The sequence below is a fragment of the Drosophila willistoni genome, chromosome 3R (assembly GCF_018902025.1).
Source record: "Drosophila willistoni isolate 14030-0811.24 chromosome 3R, UCI_dwil_1.1, whole genome shotgun sequence".
NCBI classification, from domain to species: domain Eukaryota; kingdom Metazoa; phylum Arthropoda; class Insecta; order Diptera; family Drosophilidae; genus Drosophila; species Drosophila willistoni.
Window position 1 is genome coordinate 15286266 of NC_061086.1, and position 18170 is coordinate 15304435.

The 18170-nt window shown below is 38.6% G+C and overlaps 1 protein-coding gene across 6 annotated transcripts in view; it reads right to left on the reverse strand.

Moving 5' to 3' along the window:
- The window catches only part of LOC6650093 (uncharacterized protein CG43427), a 63716-nt gene that overhangs the window by 3391 nt on the left and 42155 nt on the right, over positions 1–18170 (reverse strand). For 3 of the 6 annotated variants that reach the window (XM_047012352.1, XM_023179903.2, XM_023179904.2), the window contains exons 6-11: positions 12094–12532; positions 10798–11004; positions 8739–8881; positions 8510–8666; positions 6443–7789; positions 165–1431 (exon numbers count right to left, since the gene is read on the reverse strand). In XM_047012352.1, the coding sequence (XP_046868308.1) occupies positions 165–1431; positions 6443–7789; positions 8510–8666; positions 8739–8881; positions 10798–11004; positions 12094–12207 (3235 nt within the window). In that variant the 5' untranslated portion in view covers positions 12208–12532. Of the gene's footprint in view, positions 1–164; positions 1432–2178; positions 2289–2851; positions 2910–6442; positions 7790–8509; positions 8667–8738; positions 8882–10797; positions 11005–12093; positions 12533–18170 lie in introns of those variants that run through there. The other 3 variants (XM_023179908.2, XM_023179906.2, XM_023179907.2) reach the window with 3 other exon arrangements.

Here is an 18170-nt window from a genome sequence, read left to right on the forward strand (position 1 = left end):
CCACCCAGTTCCCCTGTCCATGCACTAAACGGATTATTTATACTTAACCTCGTAGAGTCACCACCCTCATTCTCGCCATTCTTCCCAATTCACTTATTTCATTGCTTTTGCATTCGTTTTTATGGTCTATTGGTTTTTTTTTTTTTGTTCTGCCCCCTACTCACCTGTATCCGAACTGTCGCACAGTCCCGCCTTGATATACAGCTGCTTCTCCAGACGCCGCTCCTCCTGCAACAGTTGAGCCATGTCCGGTGGTGGGGCCACTGTCAATTCCAGATAGCTTTCCACATCATCCAGATCGCCATCGGTTTCAATGCCCAAGAAACTGGATCGTTTATTTCTCAACTCCTTTTTGATTCGTTTGGTTGAATTCATGCGCTTAATTGGCGGCGACGAAAGCTGCACCCCCACTCCGGCAGATCCACCCACATTCGTTGGCGCCAATGGACGACGAGTTCCATTCGAAATGGTCTCATAGGTGTTATCCGATGACCAGGTGTCTGTGTTGCTGTGACCGCCACCATCTAACTCATCATCCAGATTATGCTGCTGATGACGAAGATGTGATTGACGAGAATCGTATTGATCGTCATCTATGGGTGGTGGACTCTCAGTGGGCGGTGGTGGTGGTTTCTCTTTGGGTGGCTCCATGACTCCTCCAACTCCCAGACCAGCAGGGGGAAGTGTCTGGTTCAGCTCCAAGCCCGTATAGAAGATCTCAATGTTCTCGTAAACGGGAACGGGTCGCAAGTGTTTGGGTGCATCGTAATAGGGCTCTGGAGCTGCTGCTGTCGCATTGTTGGCTTTGGGTACTTGGTAATATGGTTCGATGTCTTCAACCAGTGATGCGGATGTGTTGTAGTTATCAATTTGATTGCTGTTGTTGTTGTTGTTACTATTGATGTTGCTAGTTTGATTAGTGCTTTGATTATTCTCATTATTGTTGTTGTTGCTTTTATTTGGAATGCTTTTTCTGTGGCTTCTTCTCGTTGATGTTGCTGCTGCTGCTGCTATTGTTGTTGTTGTTGTCGTTGTAGCTGCTTGTGTTGCTGTTGCTTCTGCTGCTGTCGTTGTCATTATAATTGCTGTCGTCTGTTCATTATCTACTTCATGCATAGATATTGTCGAGCTGACATTCTCATAGATTGGTTCAAGTTCTTCACAATCCTTAAGTTTCACCTTCTCCTGCTTGGCCTGCTCCTTGATCTCTTCCTTCTTCTGCTCATCGGTTTTATTTGGCATAACGATATTATCATTGTCTTCCATCTCCTTCTCCTGCTGCTGTTTCTCCTCTTCCTGCTGCTGCTGCTTCTCTTCTACTTTCGACTCCTCCATTACCATCGATGTATCTTGTTCTTGTGCTTTATCCATTTCTTTGATGGTCACCTCTCTATCAATTGCTTCCAGCGCCAATTCAAGAGCTTCGTTGATCTGTTTTAATTTTTAAAGATTTTTGTTTGATGGGCGTGGCGTAGCGGGCGAACGAGCGAGCAAGCATCATAATTAAAAGCGTGCAAAAGAGAAAGAAAAAATGCGTCGTGATCGCATAAAATTTTCATCAGTTAGTTTACACACACACACACACACATACACACACACGTACAAAAATGCTAGCAACAAAAAAAATTACAATAAAACACAACAAGAAAATAATTAACTAAATTAAATAAAACTAAAGCAATCGAAATTAAATCAATAACTTAACATACGAGCTAGAAAATTGCACCACATGACCAAACATTCCTATCTAAACGTATGTGTATATAAATTGGAATTGTATGAAAGGTTTCTATTGTATATGGCCAATTATCTCTAAACTTAATGCCTAGATAAGCCTAGCAAATGAATATCCAACTTATATGTCCGGGAAGTACATTTCAAACGAGATTTCCATAACAAATAGAAGAAAATTCTTGACACTCTTAGATTCGAAAACTCTAATTCCGTTTTTGTTAACAATTTAGAGAAATTAAAAATCTGTTTTTTTAGAGTGGCAAAACGCTCATTTTAACTTCAAAATATTTACCCCTTGAGATTTAGGAGACGACTTTCGTTGCGATTGATTATTATTCTCTAATGGTTAATGTTCGATTACTTCTAATTGATTTATGAAGTACATATGTGAGAGATTGCGGTTGGTCTTTACGGTGTTTTTAGGAATTTGGCGTGTCCGCTTACCTATTGCGCTACGATCAAATTGTTTTTGCAAACTGGCTTCACTGTGTATCAATCAATCGATTGGTTGGTTGGTTGAAATAAAAAGTACCCGTTGCGAATTTAGTTGGCCTGATTATTATTGACTAAATTTCGATAAGCAGAAAAAATGCCGGAGACGAACGTCATAAAGATAGTGGGGACACCTTTCTGGTTATATGCATATGTATTTACACTCTTCTATTTATATGAATATATAGATGATGATGGTTCCCCGTGTGAACCAGATACGATGAACGAACAGAGACGACTAAACGGTCAACAAATTGCAGGTTAGATAAGGCGCAGAATGGCACATAAAAATGATATAAAGAGAAACAGTGCGACAGTGCGACAGAGAGATACAGAGAGTGGGTGAAACGTTTGAAGAGGTGAGCGCCTTAACGTATGCAATGCATTTGTTGAACTGAAACCTCATTAGGGGTTCTGACATTTGGCATTTGGCAAAAAAAACAACAAAACAAATAACGAAACAAAAAAAGCAATGCAACATGCAAATGAAGAATAACACCAAACAATAATAAGAACAGGTATAACAAAAAGGAGAAACAAACAAAATGGTTAAGAGACCGAAGAGAATAGAACAGAGAGTAGAGAAAGAGACAAAAAAGCAACCAATCAACTCTTTACCGCTTACCTCGGAAATTGTAAACTTGCAATAGCTTTTGCTGGCAGTAAGCATGTAAACTATGTAACTGCATTTCAATAAAGTTTAATGAATTAAATTTAAATATTCTCGTTACGCCATGAAATACAGATAATTATTATATATGATACATAGATTACAGATATATAGAAAGAAAGATATTTACAATATAGTTTAATAGCCTTAAGTCTAATTTAGAAACCTCAACCAGGATTTGAAAGGATACAAAATGGAAATCGTAGAAGGATGTATGGATCAATGAATGGATGAATGGCTGGATGAATGAAAGCGGAATGAATGAATGATATTGTTCTTCGTTAGCGTTCTCTAGCGGCAAAACTGCAAGTTTTTTGGTTTTATTTTTTTTCTTCTGTTGCATAGGAAATCAAAAAAGCTTTCCCTTAACCTTTAGTCGTTCCAGGTAAAGACGAGACGTCAGCGAAAGCTCATAAATAGAGAGTTTTTTGTTCGTTGAAATTTATTTTAATAAAATAGCACAAACAAATATATCTATTTAGTCTATATATATTGGTGTAGTAATTCCACATTTTATGATTTCATTTCCAACGCATTTCATATCTTATATTCTTTTATACTCTTTATTTGGTATGCTCTTTGTGAGGCCATTTCGTTTAAAAAAATTTGTTTTTTTTTGTGTATTAGATTTTCAGCACGAATATTTTTGAGATTTTGTTTCTTTTTTATAAGTAGATATTATATAGGTTTATAATTTATATATATATATATAAAGGTATATAAAACATATGTATGTTTGACATTCTAATTTTGGGTTTACATAAATCAAAATTTCCATATTTTTACATAAAATGTTTTTTTTTTTCGAGTTTTTAGTAGAAGGAAGAAACTTTTATAATTATAATAATACATAATATTTAAAAAGAGAGAAATAATAGAAGAAAAAAAAAATAAGAAACTGTAGCTTACGTAGCTGCCCATAACAAAACGATAATAGAAAAATATATAAAAATAATAACCAACATAAAAAATAAATTCGATAAAACAAAAATAAATCTGAATTTCGAGATTTGTAGACGAATCCTTTTGGCATTCGTCTAATTTGTGATGTCCATCTGAGAGATAGAGAGAGCTTTTCTTCTAGTTTTTGACTAACTGACGTTCAACCTCTTCCAATTTATTGATCTCATCATCTAGCATATCGCTAATCTCTTGTGTTAGAGCCTCCTCGGTGGTATTTGGCTCAAGAATTTCATCGGTTCTTATGGTCTTGCGTATTTCAATGTTCACCGGAGCCGGAGTCTTGGGCAATGGCGGTGGTTCTATTGCCTCGTTGCTGGCCACATAGAATTTGGAGTTATCCACTTGTATAATCTCTTTGTCAGCTTCGTTTTTAATGTCATTGGCATTGACGAGGACATCCACACCGCTGCGTGTACTGGTCAATACGACCTTCGGTTCGAGTGTCTCATTCAATGTGGGATGATGATGTTCACTATTTGTGGTGGAATCTTTTTCTTCATGATGCCCAAAATTGCGTCGCAGAAAATCAAATATATTTTTCGTTTTCTTCTCTTTGTTGGGTGGTGGTGGTGGTGATGCTGCTGCTGCTGCTGGTGCAGGTGTTGCTGGTGGTGCGTTAACTGTTGCTGATGGAGTTGTGACTTTAATTTCTGTTTGCACCAAGTGTGTGCGGGCTATTAATGCCGATGGATCATCATCGTGTTCAGCATTGGCTGGACCGTAGCCTGTACGACTTATGGAATCAGTTCCCGATGCTGATATACAACATGCCTTCGGTATGGGTATCTTGGATTTGCGTCCTGCCAATGGCGTGGATGGTGCCACTGTCGAAGTGGAAGCCGTTGGAGTGGGCAATGAGGATTTCATCATTTGACTGCTGGCTAAACGCTCTTCGGCTATAATTTGCTCGCACGTTTCCATCAAGGCTTTCGAATGAGCTGCTCGAGCATCGCCAATCGGCGGGCTATTTGGTTTCGATCCATTCATTTTATCGCAACGTCTGACCTCATCTTCAGTGACATCCTTAAAGCCTGTGGCTGGTATGGGGACTTTTCTTACATCGATGCTATCGCAAATTGGTTCCTGAGCGGGTGCCAAGCAATCGAGTAAGCCCGCACAGAGAGCTATGTCCTCTTGACTGGGCGGTGGCACTAGTTCTTCTATTGGTTCTTTCTCCAGCCGAACACCATCACACTTCTTGATTAAATCATTACTGATACTCTGATAGCCCGTGGCTTTGGGCAGAGGTGACTTGGCCACATCGATTTTATCACAGGGCATTTCTTGAATGGCCGACTCTTCAAGACGCTGACGATCTTCGGGGGATATTTCTAGATTTTTGGGTGCTTCTTGCTCTAGAAACTGTTGACATAAAGCTATATCCACTTGAGTGGGTGATGTGGGTCTCGAGTTGGCCAATTTAAAGAGGCTCGACTCATTGGGTGGACACAATTTGAGGGAAGGCATCTCGGATGGTGAAATGGGATGAACTTGAAGGGTATCATTGGGGGCCAAGGGATCGTTTGTGTTGAGAGGTAAGAATTTTGGAGTTTTCCTAGCAGGTGGACTATGCACAATGGCCTTGGTTTGACCCACGATTGGAGCATAATCGTCACACTGCGAACTGCGATCTACCACATCCTGAGAGAGCAGAGGAAGTTCCTTATGAAAATCACGTTTTAGTGGTTTGGGTGAAGCCGGTGGTGTTATCTGAGGTATACGACTTCTGGGCAGAGGTCTAGGTGAGGGTGGTGCTGGTGATGGTGCTTGTGTGGAGTTTGCTTCGTTGCCTGTGTGACTGAAGCAATTGGACAATTGCTTTACTGTATTCGGTTTGGGTAGCTCATCTGGATTGACAATTGTCACCGGAGGAGCACACATAACCACCTCAGTTGGTGGCTGAGGTGATGGTGGAGATGGAGTTGGAGGCTCCACTACTCTCACCACTGTACGCTTGGGCGGTGCTGGTGGAGTGCGAGGTTTATCCAATTGTCGTGAGTTGAATATCTCAACGCGACCATTAATGCTAAATTGTTGAGGCGTTGTGGGAGAGGATGCCACAATGGGTTGAAATGGCTGTCTCACAGCCTTGGGTGACATGGGTGGTTTGCCCAAAGGACGTGGTATTTGAGTGGGTGCCGCAGCAGCCACAGTGGTGGGTGGCGCTACAGCCACAGTGGTGAGTGGTGCAACAGCCACAGTGGTGGGTGGTGCTACTGGTGTTGGTGGTGGATTCGATAATTTCGTAAAGTCATAGACCTGACTAAATTGGCCGCTAGGCGACGTAGCTGGCTCATCATTGGTCTCTTCTTTCAACTCTTCATCATTTTGAAAAGTCTCATTATACATTTTTAATAAATTTCGATGATGTATCATCTCATTTGAGGGCTTTCTACGCAAGTTACAATTGCCAGGAGAGTAGGGATTGGAATTGGGATGGGGAAGGGGGTAGGGATTTGAAGGGCCAGGCGGGGACACCTTAAATACCGACACCTTAGAAGCTGCAGTGGGTGGAACTACATCAACATCAACATCACGAGGACTTAGCCTAGCGTTTTCGATAAAATTGTTAGTAGAACTTACACTAAATTCCATGTCCCGCAAGGGAGGAGCCGGTGCCGAAGCTGTAGCTGTAGATGGTGGAGGAACTGGTGCTCCTGGAGAAGGAGCAGCTACTGAAGTCGGTTTGGCAGAAGCCGTTGGCTTGGGCAATGGCGATGGATTCAAATCGGTTAGCTCATCGAATTCGGCTTCGATTTGATTCACTGCATTGGCAGCTTCCTCCAGTTGCCGTTCCTCTAGGGCCAAGGCGGCAATGGCTGCATTCAGTTGTTGTTGCTGCTGCTGGACTTCTTCTTGGTTATCCTCTTGGATGCCGCTGTCATCGTTGTTGCCACTTATAGTTGGTGGCTCGTCTATGATCACAGCTGGCGGTGGTGCCGCATTTGAAGTTGGAGTAGGTGTGGCTATCTTTTGTGTTTGCTGCTGCTGCTGCTGCTGTTGTTGCTGTTGCTGCCGTTGACGCATACGCTCCTCTTCGCCTCTCATAATCTCTAGCTGACGTGCATCAATTAGAGCAACTAGTGGTGGTTTCTTTTGCTGCTCCTCTTTGGTTACGGCATGCTGGAGACTATTCAAACGTTGCTTCAGCGGCGGCACTGGCACATCTACACTTTTACTTGAGTTGAAGGCATTTCGCTGTTGCTCCAAGCTTTGCATGCGATCTCGAATGCTGGTAATATCGCCCGACAGACGTTTCACTTCCTGCTTAGCCGATGGCGGTGGCTGCTCTGCAGCTCCTGATCCTTGATTATTGCCATTGGTCAGACGATCACGCAGAACTAGCTTGGGTGCAGGAGCAGGAGCAGCTGCTCCGACCTGTGAGTTGGCCTGCTCGAAAATCTCTTTGCGCTTCGATATATCCACCTTGGGTACATCGACTTTTGGCTGCTTTTCCACACCCTCCTGGGTATCGCTTGGCGATGTCACCTCAAAACCGCTAAGACGATCTTCGATTTTGGAGCCCCGTCGTGTGGGATAGGCAATTGGCTCACCAGAGTCGCCATTCGAGGTGCTATTCATCTTAGTATTGCCATTGCTAGTGCCATTATTGCTACTGGCACGCTGAACGCGTTGCTTGTAATCCTGAATGGCTCCCTCATAGGTATATTCACAGGGATCTGGGGAACTAGCTGGCGCCGTGCTCGATGCTGTGTCATAGCCCGGTGATGAGATGTATTCCCTAGCGGCCGCAGCCTTAGATGAGTCACCATTCGATGATGGGGCGCCTGCTGCATTTCCATTACGATTAATGTGATTCTGTTGCTCCTCAATGCTGGAGGACTTAGTTTTGGCGACGGCAGATGCAGCTGTAGCAGCAGCAGAACCAGCAGCTCCAATGGCCTTGTCTAACTCGGCAGCATGATCACTCTAAAAATGGAAATTAAATTGGAATTAGTGAAGGGAATAGAATAGAAAGTTCTCTTTTTGAGTTTTTACGATCAAACAAAATGTCTGTGACCCACGAATTCTCAAATTTTACAACACAATCTACAAAAATCTCAACTTCGCCGCCCCCCCTTCTCTGTTATTTTTCTATTTTAATGCTTTACTTGTTGATCTCTTGCAAGAACCCCGTGCTCCTCGTGCTCCATTTCACAGAAAATGTCATGAACCGACATAAATAACCAAACATTTTTTTTTTTGTAGTATTTGAAAACATTTTTATGAGCTGGTGACAAGCGAGTCTAATTGCTCAATCTTTCCATTTCCAATTCCAATTGCAATCGCAGAAGTGGAAAATTATTATTTCTTTTATTTTATGTTTTTATTTTTTCACATTATTGTTGATTGCGCTCAGTGAACACACATTTGATTAATAAACAATTTGTGTTTATTAGCCCGCGTCGCTGGCAAACACTTTCGAAGGCATCATCATTGAATTGAAAGAGAAACATGCAGAGCCAGCAACACAAAAAATTGTTGATGAATTAGATTTAATTGTTAATTTGTGTGTAATTGTTTATAAATGTTTTGACAGCAGCCAATAAAGCTGAAGCTTAACCGGAGCTAAATGGCATTTGATAATGCCAGAGAAGACCCCAACATTTGTCCCCCTTTTCCACGTTGAACCTCTAGTTTGGTACTCACCATAACACTATTGTTGTCATAGTCCTCGGATAGACTGCTCTTGCCACTGGCACTGCTGGTACCGATGCCCAAATCACTAAAATCATTCGCCTCATCCTCATTGTAGACAGCCAACGATGCCAATTTGTTTCGACCACGCGACCCGCCACGTTCAGCCCTGTAGAGAGAGAGAAAAAATAAACAGGAGTTTTAGTTATAGTTTTCTTCCCAATTTAATTGCACTACTTGCCTCTCCTCCATCATTTCGGTAAATGTTTTCGATTTTCGTCGCATGCGATCATGCTCCTCCAATTCGAGCTTTTTCGTTTCCACAGCACGATCAATGATGTGCTCGACACGTTTTCGCCGTGATGATTTCCAATTGTCAAGGTTCTGTTGTTGTTTATTCCAAAGATAGTGAAAGAAAAAAAGTAGCGAAAGTTAGTCATACATATAGAAAATAAATAAAGGCAATATCTCTCAACACAACATTGTATGGTATTATATTATTTTCGGTTATTGTCGAGGCAAAAGTTGACGGCTCTTTATTTGTTGTCTTATTTCCCATTTTGGACTGGACAATTAAAAAGTTTTGCTTGGCTTACACCAAACGGAAAGCGACAACGACGACGTGACACAAAGGTGAAATGTGAATGCGGCATGAAATTGTTTATTATAGATTCATATTTATCTATAATATAAATAAATAAAATGGTATTTGAACCTTTTAATACCCTCAATAACAAAGTTACATATAGATATTTACTTTGTAACGAATTCCTCAAAATAACTCGTGAAAATATTCCATTTGAAGTTACGAATTTTTATGGGTTTTTTAATGCACTTTATTGTCATACTTAAGTACAATGTTCTTTAAGCTATTTTATAATAAAATATAATATAGAGCTTAGAAAGCAAAATGAGGCTAAAATATGTTCAGAAACACAAACTTTCAAATGGTCTGACTCAGTAAAATTTTAGATTATCTTGAAAAGCCATTTCTATATTTCGATCTCCAAATATTTAATGTTAGTTAATGTTAAAATTTTAAAAAATAATTTTAGACCAAAAATTTCTAATTTTTTCAAAAATTATAATGGTTTTTGTTTTTTATATTTCAGATTTTAATGACTTTAAATGAAATCTTGCTGTTAAGTAAAGAGTATTAGACACTAATTATTAGAGTACTAAAGTTATACCCAGAGGAAAAATTAATTTTTAGCCCACAAATTGATCAACAAATTCGTTTGAATGATTTTTTGATTAACTGAGAAAGCCTCAACGTCTTAAACATTGTTAAAATGTCTTAGAAACCAAAACTAATCTTTGAATGAAGTTTCTTTAGTTTATCACTGAGTGACTCATTCAGTCTGATAAACTTTTTGCACATAAATTTAATTCCGATGATCTTTTATTGAAGAGATAAACATTTAATGAATAGTTGATCTATCTAACACGGAAGTATGGTATATCACATTTTATTTTTCATTCACAAGCGTGTTTAATCAGCCAAAGACTCATGTTGCTGTGAGGGGTGCTTCTGTTACAAAAAAAAAAACGAAAGATTCTCTCTTATAGCTTCCCGGAAATTGTTTATGGCATATATTGGAGAGACTTTCATTTTGCGATTTTCGCACAGCATTGTGATTTGTTTGGTAAATAAAACAAACACAACATTAAACAACATTTTGTCGACCATTAAAACGGGGCACATTTCTCACTTTTGACTTCCTTTCCCATCGTTTCGGAAGGCATACACCATGGGCATTTCAATAGATTTCTTTTCCATTTCGCATTTTAAAAACACAAAATGTCTGGGAACAGCAAAACAAAAATTGAAATCGATGTGTGTGCTATACAAACTGATCAGCAGCTGATTAGGCAACAAATGTGAATGAATGAAAGGAGGTACGTACAGTCACGTCTCAAAGGCAAAGACAAAATAGTCGGTTTGAGGTTATGGCAACAAATTTGCATGTAACGCAAATTGTGTAAAGTTAACAAAAAAAGAGAGTACAAAAAAAACTATCAACGAAAATGTAATAGTAGTAGATTATGCAATATCTTTTAGCCACATCGGGCGCGACGTGCATAGGAAACTGGAGCGGCGGCGTCGTCGTCGGTGACCATAACAAGCCCCAAAGCCCAAGTCATTTATCTAGCGATAAATTTGTTGTATTTCTTTTCGAGTATTTTGTTTTTTTTTTTGTATGCGAAAAAATGTCAACTAAATGTTTTGAGAAATTTTGTCACGATTTTGGTTGGGTTAGGTTAATGATTTGTTCGAGTTGCGCGTAAATTTTACTCACATTCTGCCACTCCTCGGGCTCTTCTTTCTTCACCTCCTTCAATTTCTTGACCTCTTCGGCCTTTTTGAGCTGCTGCTGTGCGGTTTGATATAAATTGCATGGCTTGATCTGCACAAATTGCATGGGATTCTTGGATGGCGGCGGCGGTGTGGGACGTGTGACACGAGCCTTTGCCACATACGATGTGGGATCGGGTGATGTTATGGACTGTAATTAATTGTAAGCACAAGAAAAAAAAAAATAATATAATTAGCATAAATTGTTTCAATTGCATTAAATTGAAGTTGCACTGAAAGCCACTGGAATTGACTGACTGACTGACTGACTGACAAACAGGGTGTCCAGGGTGCGGCGGCCTCTTGACTCTCTTGGAAAGTCTGAGTGTCCGAGTGTGGGCAGAGTTCATCAACTCAATTTGTTGTTTCTCTCATTTCTGTACAATCCTATTAAGTATTTACTTTATGTCTCGCAATTTTTATAAGCTGGCAGCTGTTGCTACTGCTACTTTTGCCTTGAACTGCCTTTAATTGCATATATATTGAATATATGTATGTATGTATATACTGATATATTCGCATCATAACATGAAAGGACTTATATGGCAATTTAAGCCCAAAAACGAACCTTGGGGGCACTTTAGACTTTTGTGAAATCGAGCTAACATTTAAGTCAACTTAAAGAGTCTCTCTAATATCTTTACTGAAATTAAAGCAGAGTTCAAGTCATTTGATTCGGCAAGGCTGTAAATATATGTATTGGAAAAGTTCACAAAGAACAGTTTAAACTTTGAAATGCTTTTCGCCCAGCAACTTATGTATGTTGGGCATTGACGTACCTTTTCCACAGCAATAAATAAAGAGTAAAAGTATTACATATGAAAAATCAAGGGTTCACAAATGAAAATGTTTAGGTTTTTTCTCTTGAATGTAACCCCCTTTTGCGAAGACGCCTATGATTTCATAAGTTGCCCTGCATTTTGTTGACGGAAGTGTTTGCCCATGAAGTGCGATTGCCATGCACACGCTTCGCTTGACTTTTCTTTTCTCTTCTTCTGTCGCCTATTTTGCCATAAGTCTGGCCATAGTGGGTGGGTCAAAGCACTTGGAAACCTCTTAGGTGTTTTCTTTTTAGGTTTTTTTCTTTCTTTTTTCGTTAAAAAGGAAAAGAAAAAAACTCAGTTACATGCATACACATTTGTGCATGCTTCACTGAGTGCTTGGATATAGCTGAACTCGACAAACTAATGTGTTTCAATATGGATTAATTATTATAGTGTACAGTTGTTGGGCTATTTACCGTTTTCCTGCCACAACCATTTGCATCGCCACCATTGGTGGATGAGGTTGCTGATGTTGACATTAGATCTTCCATGCTTCCAACAACATCCTGATCAGTGGTAGCTGCCTCCATCTCTTTGAATGGTTCCTTGTGTCGTCACTTGTGTATAGACTGGTCAATCGAAATGTTGTCTAGAGACGTTTTCTTGTTCCCTTGATGATGATGATGAACGATTTGGCCGGTTTGTACCAACTACCTCACATGGCAATAACGCCAACGCGGCTTCTGCGGCTGTTGCGACTCTTTAAAACAACAGCATTATCATCAATATATATGTATATATAAATTTGATTTCGAAATTGTTATTGCTTTCGGCTTGACGACACCCACACACTGATATTTTGGGCTAGGTGGCCATCACAAGTCAAGTAGTATCAAAGGTGTCCAATTTCATTAGCTGCAAAGATAAAAGACATAAACATAAAAATGCATATTAATTGATCGTCGTGTCAAATGTAAGTATGCATAATTTCAAATTCATTAAACTAGACACCAAAAGACAATAAAAGTGACTGCTTCAATGGCGATGGAAAGATGGGCAGGTGTTTCTGTTGAAAAGAATGCTGAGCCAGTTACAGCATCCGTTAAGGATGAAGTAGAGAGAAACTCTTAAACATTTCCTAAGTACAATTTTGAGTTCAATTAACATTCATCAAAGTGCATCATCCATAAGATGTAAGATGCTTTATCTAATTGTGCAACTGACTTGACTGACTGACTGACTGTCTGTCTGTCTGTCTGTCTGGCTGGTTGTCTGAGTGTCCCCCACGCTGGTATGCGGGTCAATCTTCTTTTGCCGTAGTCATCAAGCCGCACATTCACAACGTCATTCTCATCCTCATACCCAACAACTTAACTCAACTCAACTCAGGCGAGTTGTTGTCGGCCTACGACTTTGTTTCGTTGTTTTTTTCTTTTCTGCCTATTGTCTTTTGGTTTACTCCATGGTGACCCGGTATTTTTTGATCGTTTTGCTACGCTTTTCATTCCCTCCTACTAATTAATAATTATTAAGTATTATTTTCTTGTAATCGAGCTTGTTAATTATTAATTTGTGTATAACTGCGACACGATTTCGAAAGCTAGAAAAGTTTAAAGAAGCAAATGCTTTATTTTAGAGAAAGAAAATCAAGCCTTTACATAGAATCCATGGGTGGATAGGTAGGCGTTGCTATCTATCATAATTATTAAGGCTTAAATGACAGGCACAAGACATGGGTTTCGTATGAACAATTTGATGGATGATGAAAAATCGCAAAAAGCAAATCAATTCGATTTGCTTGCAACTGACCTTTAAAAAAAATCAAAGAGAAGCGAAGAGAATGGAGCTGCATTTATTGTAAAGTGCAAATATGGATAAAGGAATTCCAACCAAAAAAGAAAAAGGAATTGAGAGACAGATTCTTAAAAAATGCCAATGAAAATTCATTTTGTAAGACTTTTACCTCTTTTTTTGTATAGTATTAACTTGTCTAAGGTATAGTTAAGTTTGAGTTCAAAACTAAAAGTGTAAACCCATTTAAGTTCAATGTAATTACTTTTCTCTACAAGCATCTCAAGTAATTTGCATTAAATGAACTATAAAGTTTGACTGTTCTTAGTTCTTTAGTTTTTTTAACACTTTCTCGTTATAATCTAGTTCAAAATAGATGTAAAATAGTAAGAGCTATCATAAGAGATCACTGTTGAAAGCTTTCACGAATCTCAATGAATTGAATTGTTAAATTTTCTTTCACTCAAGTCACGGCTAATCTGTTTGCATTGGTTTGAATCGTATGTACATATTACCATGATTGGAGCTTGAATTTAATTGCTTCAATGATCATGTGATCATGATCATCTTCATTCAACTCACTTACACATTCACACATGTCACATTTGATCATGATATGCACATTTTTCCTACGTATGTTTGTATGTAGATGTCAACGTTGTTTTTGTTTTTTTTATATGTATGTGTTCAAAAGACTTCAAAGAGCAGGCACGCCAAAGCATATCAGGCCACGGCACGCGGCTAATCACTATAAGCATACAGATGTTGAGCACTTTGTTGGCCATTGCTAATTTGCATATAAAATGCAACGACACAACACAACACATACACAGATAACGCTAACAGCAACTAAAAGCCAGCAACAATTAAAGAGCGAAACTTTCAAATTGTAATAATTAACGGTCAGACGCCTGACACTGTCGACGACTTGGTCCCCCCCAGATAATATGTACATGTAAACGTTTCGTATAATGACCAGACCAGACTCCCCAGACAAAACCAAAACCAAACTAAACCGAGTTTAGCAAATTGCAATAATTTAAATTTAACAGAAAATAAAACAAGGTATTTTTTTTTACATAAGCAACAACTTTGCAACTTTCCACTAGTCAACTAGAAACAGTCAGAGAGACTGTGGTACAAACGGACGCATTAGCAATAATTATTAAGCCAACAAAATGATAATTAGATAAATACCACAAGAAGTAGAAATGACGACTTTAAGTCGGCAAACATAAGATAAATAGATAAAACCCAAACCCCCTTCAATCGTTGAACCTCTTGCTTACCATTTAGTTACAAATTGTATCAAGATGCTTGTCTTGTGTACCAAAGAGAGAGAGAGAGCGAGACAGACGTATTGAATTAATTGATAAAATGATCAAGACGATGGATGGATGAATGGATAAATGGATGAAAAAGAATTCCAGCAACAGAGCAACACAAATGGCGCATAAATGCCCAGCAATTGTCTTTGACTTGGCTTAGCAATGATTCGCCACTCATTAGCGTTAATTAACAAATGGCAACAGCATTGCCAACATCAAAAGAAAAGGGATCGGAGATCACACAGAGTTGCAATCTTGCATTTAAAAACATAAACAATGGCAAGTCTTTGATTTGGTAAGCAAAAACAAATTATACATACATACATGCATCTTTTATCTTATAAATATTTTATTTACTTTGGAAAAAACTACTGGAAAATCAACTCTAACACTTACACGCACACACACACACAAACACACCGACATTTTGCCAATGGAAAAACCAAAAACAAACAAAACTCATTCAGCTCGTTTTAAAGAACCCCTCTGGCGCCTATTGTATATCTAATGGGTTAGACAAACAATAACCGAAAGAGGTCTAATTAAATATTTATCAAGGGATTTCAATCTAAAGACCCAAACAACATAACGAATTTTCCTCTTATCAGACAAGTGAAATCGCTCGACTAAGCCAAGATTATAAGCATTATTAACAAAGAGAATACAATGGATATGGTTTGTTTTTCAAGTAAAACACACAGTAGGTAATAGATAAATAAGAAGGAGAGATGGAGAGAGAAAGAAAATAAGACTCTAACGCATGGAAGTAGTTAAAAAGGAAAGTACGTTTCTTTTCTTATGACCACCAAGTAAACCGTTTTGCATTTTACACTCTCTACGCCCATGTTATAGCCATGTTAATTTACAACTTGGAGTACATTTTAAAATTGTTCACTTTCGAGTTGTATATGCGGTAATCAAAAGTAAAGCAAAAGTGGAACGGCAACGCAAAAGCTTGACCAGGTGAAAAGTCAAGTTAAGGTGACATTGTAATAAATGCTTAACGTGACTTCAAATTAAAATTAAATCACGAAAAAGTGTGAAAAAGAAAAATCATTAAGCAGCCAAGCAAACCCACTAATAAACCAACCAGCCATCCATCCATCCATCCATCCATCTAGTCAAACACCACCCAGCTTGGTGATGACTTCTCCTTCACTAGGTGGTGGAGCGCCTCATGCATTTCTTTTTTCACTCGCTCTCGTGGTGTCTTGGTCTTGGTGTCAAGCTCCGTTAGCCCGCCGGCCACTGACACTAATGACATTCAAATTGTTGCGCCAAAAGAAGCCATAAAACAAAAAATACAAAACACAACGCACACAAACACACAGAGAAGAGTAGAGAAACAAAATCAAAGCGCAAGACCGAGAAAGTGCTGCAACGGACGGACGGGCCACAACGAAAGGCATGCAATTGAAAGTGTCGCCGTCGTGTTGTTAGCGTTGATGTTGCTTGATATGCAGCCATCATTCATGCCTTGGCCAAAGTGAGCTGAGCTGAGCTTGGCTCATAAATCGAAGCCATGACGACGGAAGGAGAGGGGCCTGGTCGGCCGGACTACGCCACCGCTGTCGCTTCAATGCATTTCAGTAATGTAGTGTAATGTGTATTCACCAAGTTAGATATCAAAATAGATACATATACTCACGCCCTCCATAGACTCATACTCATGCCATGCCATGCCATTTTCACTTGCCACAAGTGGAGGGTTTCCTAATGCACTTGACTTCGGGCACGATACGTGTTGATCGAACCCAATTGCATTGTTATGATTATTTTCCATTATGCCAACGATTTTTTGTGTGGGTGTGAGTGAATATGCCTTTGCATTTGTTTCGGAGATTTACGAAAACTCTTTATATTAGCTTTGAAACACAAATCCATGGCGTATGCGTAATAATTTTAAAAAGAATTGGCTTAACAACAGTTTCACTATCAATTACTAATCATTTTTGATTCATAAGCTTACTGCTTTTGCTACAGAACGGTATACACGTATGAGTAATATTGGAATAAAGAATCAGTTTTAAAACTTTAATCACTAAAAGACTGACTTCAATTTAAGTTGAAAAACTAAACAAATGTTCGGTTAAATTACACAAAAACAAATTTTGTTTCAAGTTCAATAGAAATTTTATATTTGCATAGTTGAATCTAAGCAATATTCACGTTTCTGAAGAAAACATATTTCAAGTGCATACTCTTTAGTTTTTGTTTCGAATAGATATCGTGATATCATGATATCGAAAGAATTTAATATATAGGCATTGAAATATTTTTAACCTTCATTTTTCGTGTTTTTAATTAATTGTTAGATATGTATGTATATATTTTTGTTTTTCTTTCAAATTCATAGATTGTAGGGGAAGGCGAAACAAATGAAAGTGAATCAAGTGTGAAGTAAAGTCTTTGTCTGCCTCCTTTCTAATCACAGCATCAGTCAGCAGCCATCAGCACCGACAATCGGCAATGGCATCAGTTGGCCAGGTAGCAATCTTTGGTATTTCTTGGTATGTTGTTTGTTTATTTGTATGTATGTATGTATATGTATTTGTATATCATTGTGTACCGATCAGTTGTTACTACGACTTTGTATTCGTACTATTCGACAATTCGACACGCAAAATTTTCAGTTCATTAACATTTCAATTTCGATAAAGCCATGCACTTTCGCTCAACAGCAAACAACAGCAGCAGCAGCAAATCAAAAGATACAAATCAACAGTCATGGAGATTGTGTATCTATAAGATTGCCCATGTCAGTTTTGTAGATATTTCTATATGTATATCTCTGTATTTTCTGTGTGTGTGTGTGTGTTTGTATGTTAATAATAGTTATTGACTTAACTTGGCACATTCTTTTTTATCTTTTGAGACAGCAGCAGCAATTTGTAACTGTAAATTTGCCAAATCAGCAGCTAGAAAATTGCATAAAAGCGAAAAAAAAAGAGAAACACAAAGCAACAGCATCAAACGGTATGAAAGGAAAAACCAATCCGAATTCAAAGCCCAACAAAAACATATTGCATTGTAGTGTATCTGCAACATTTGCATTCTAGCAATTTGATTTCAATTTAAATGTATCTGTTAGATACTTGCATGCTGCCAACTGTTACTGCTAAAATGTTTGTTTGTTATTGTTGTTGCAATTGTATGGCAAATTATGTTGCCATCTGGCCAAAGGAAAAGCAAATGCATTGAAACTGATCTCTTTTTTCTTTTGGCTATGACCGCTGCTTCATTAGCTGGAAAACGAACCAAAATGGAACGCCTCCACGACCATTTTCAATGCTGTCAAATTTCTTCATTAATTATTCCAAAAAATAAAAAAACTACAGTTCTTAGTTATTTAATCAATGCTCATTCTCTTCCATATCCAATTTCATCTACACCTCCTGCACCTCCTACTCCACCTCATTTTCGTCCTAAGGCAT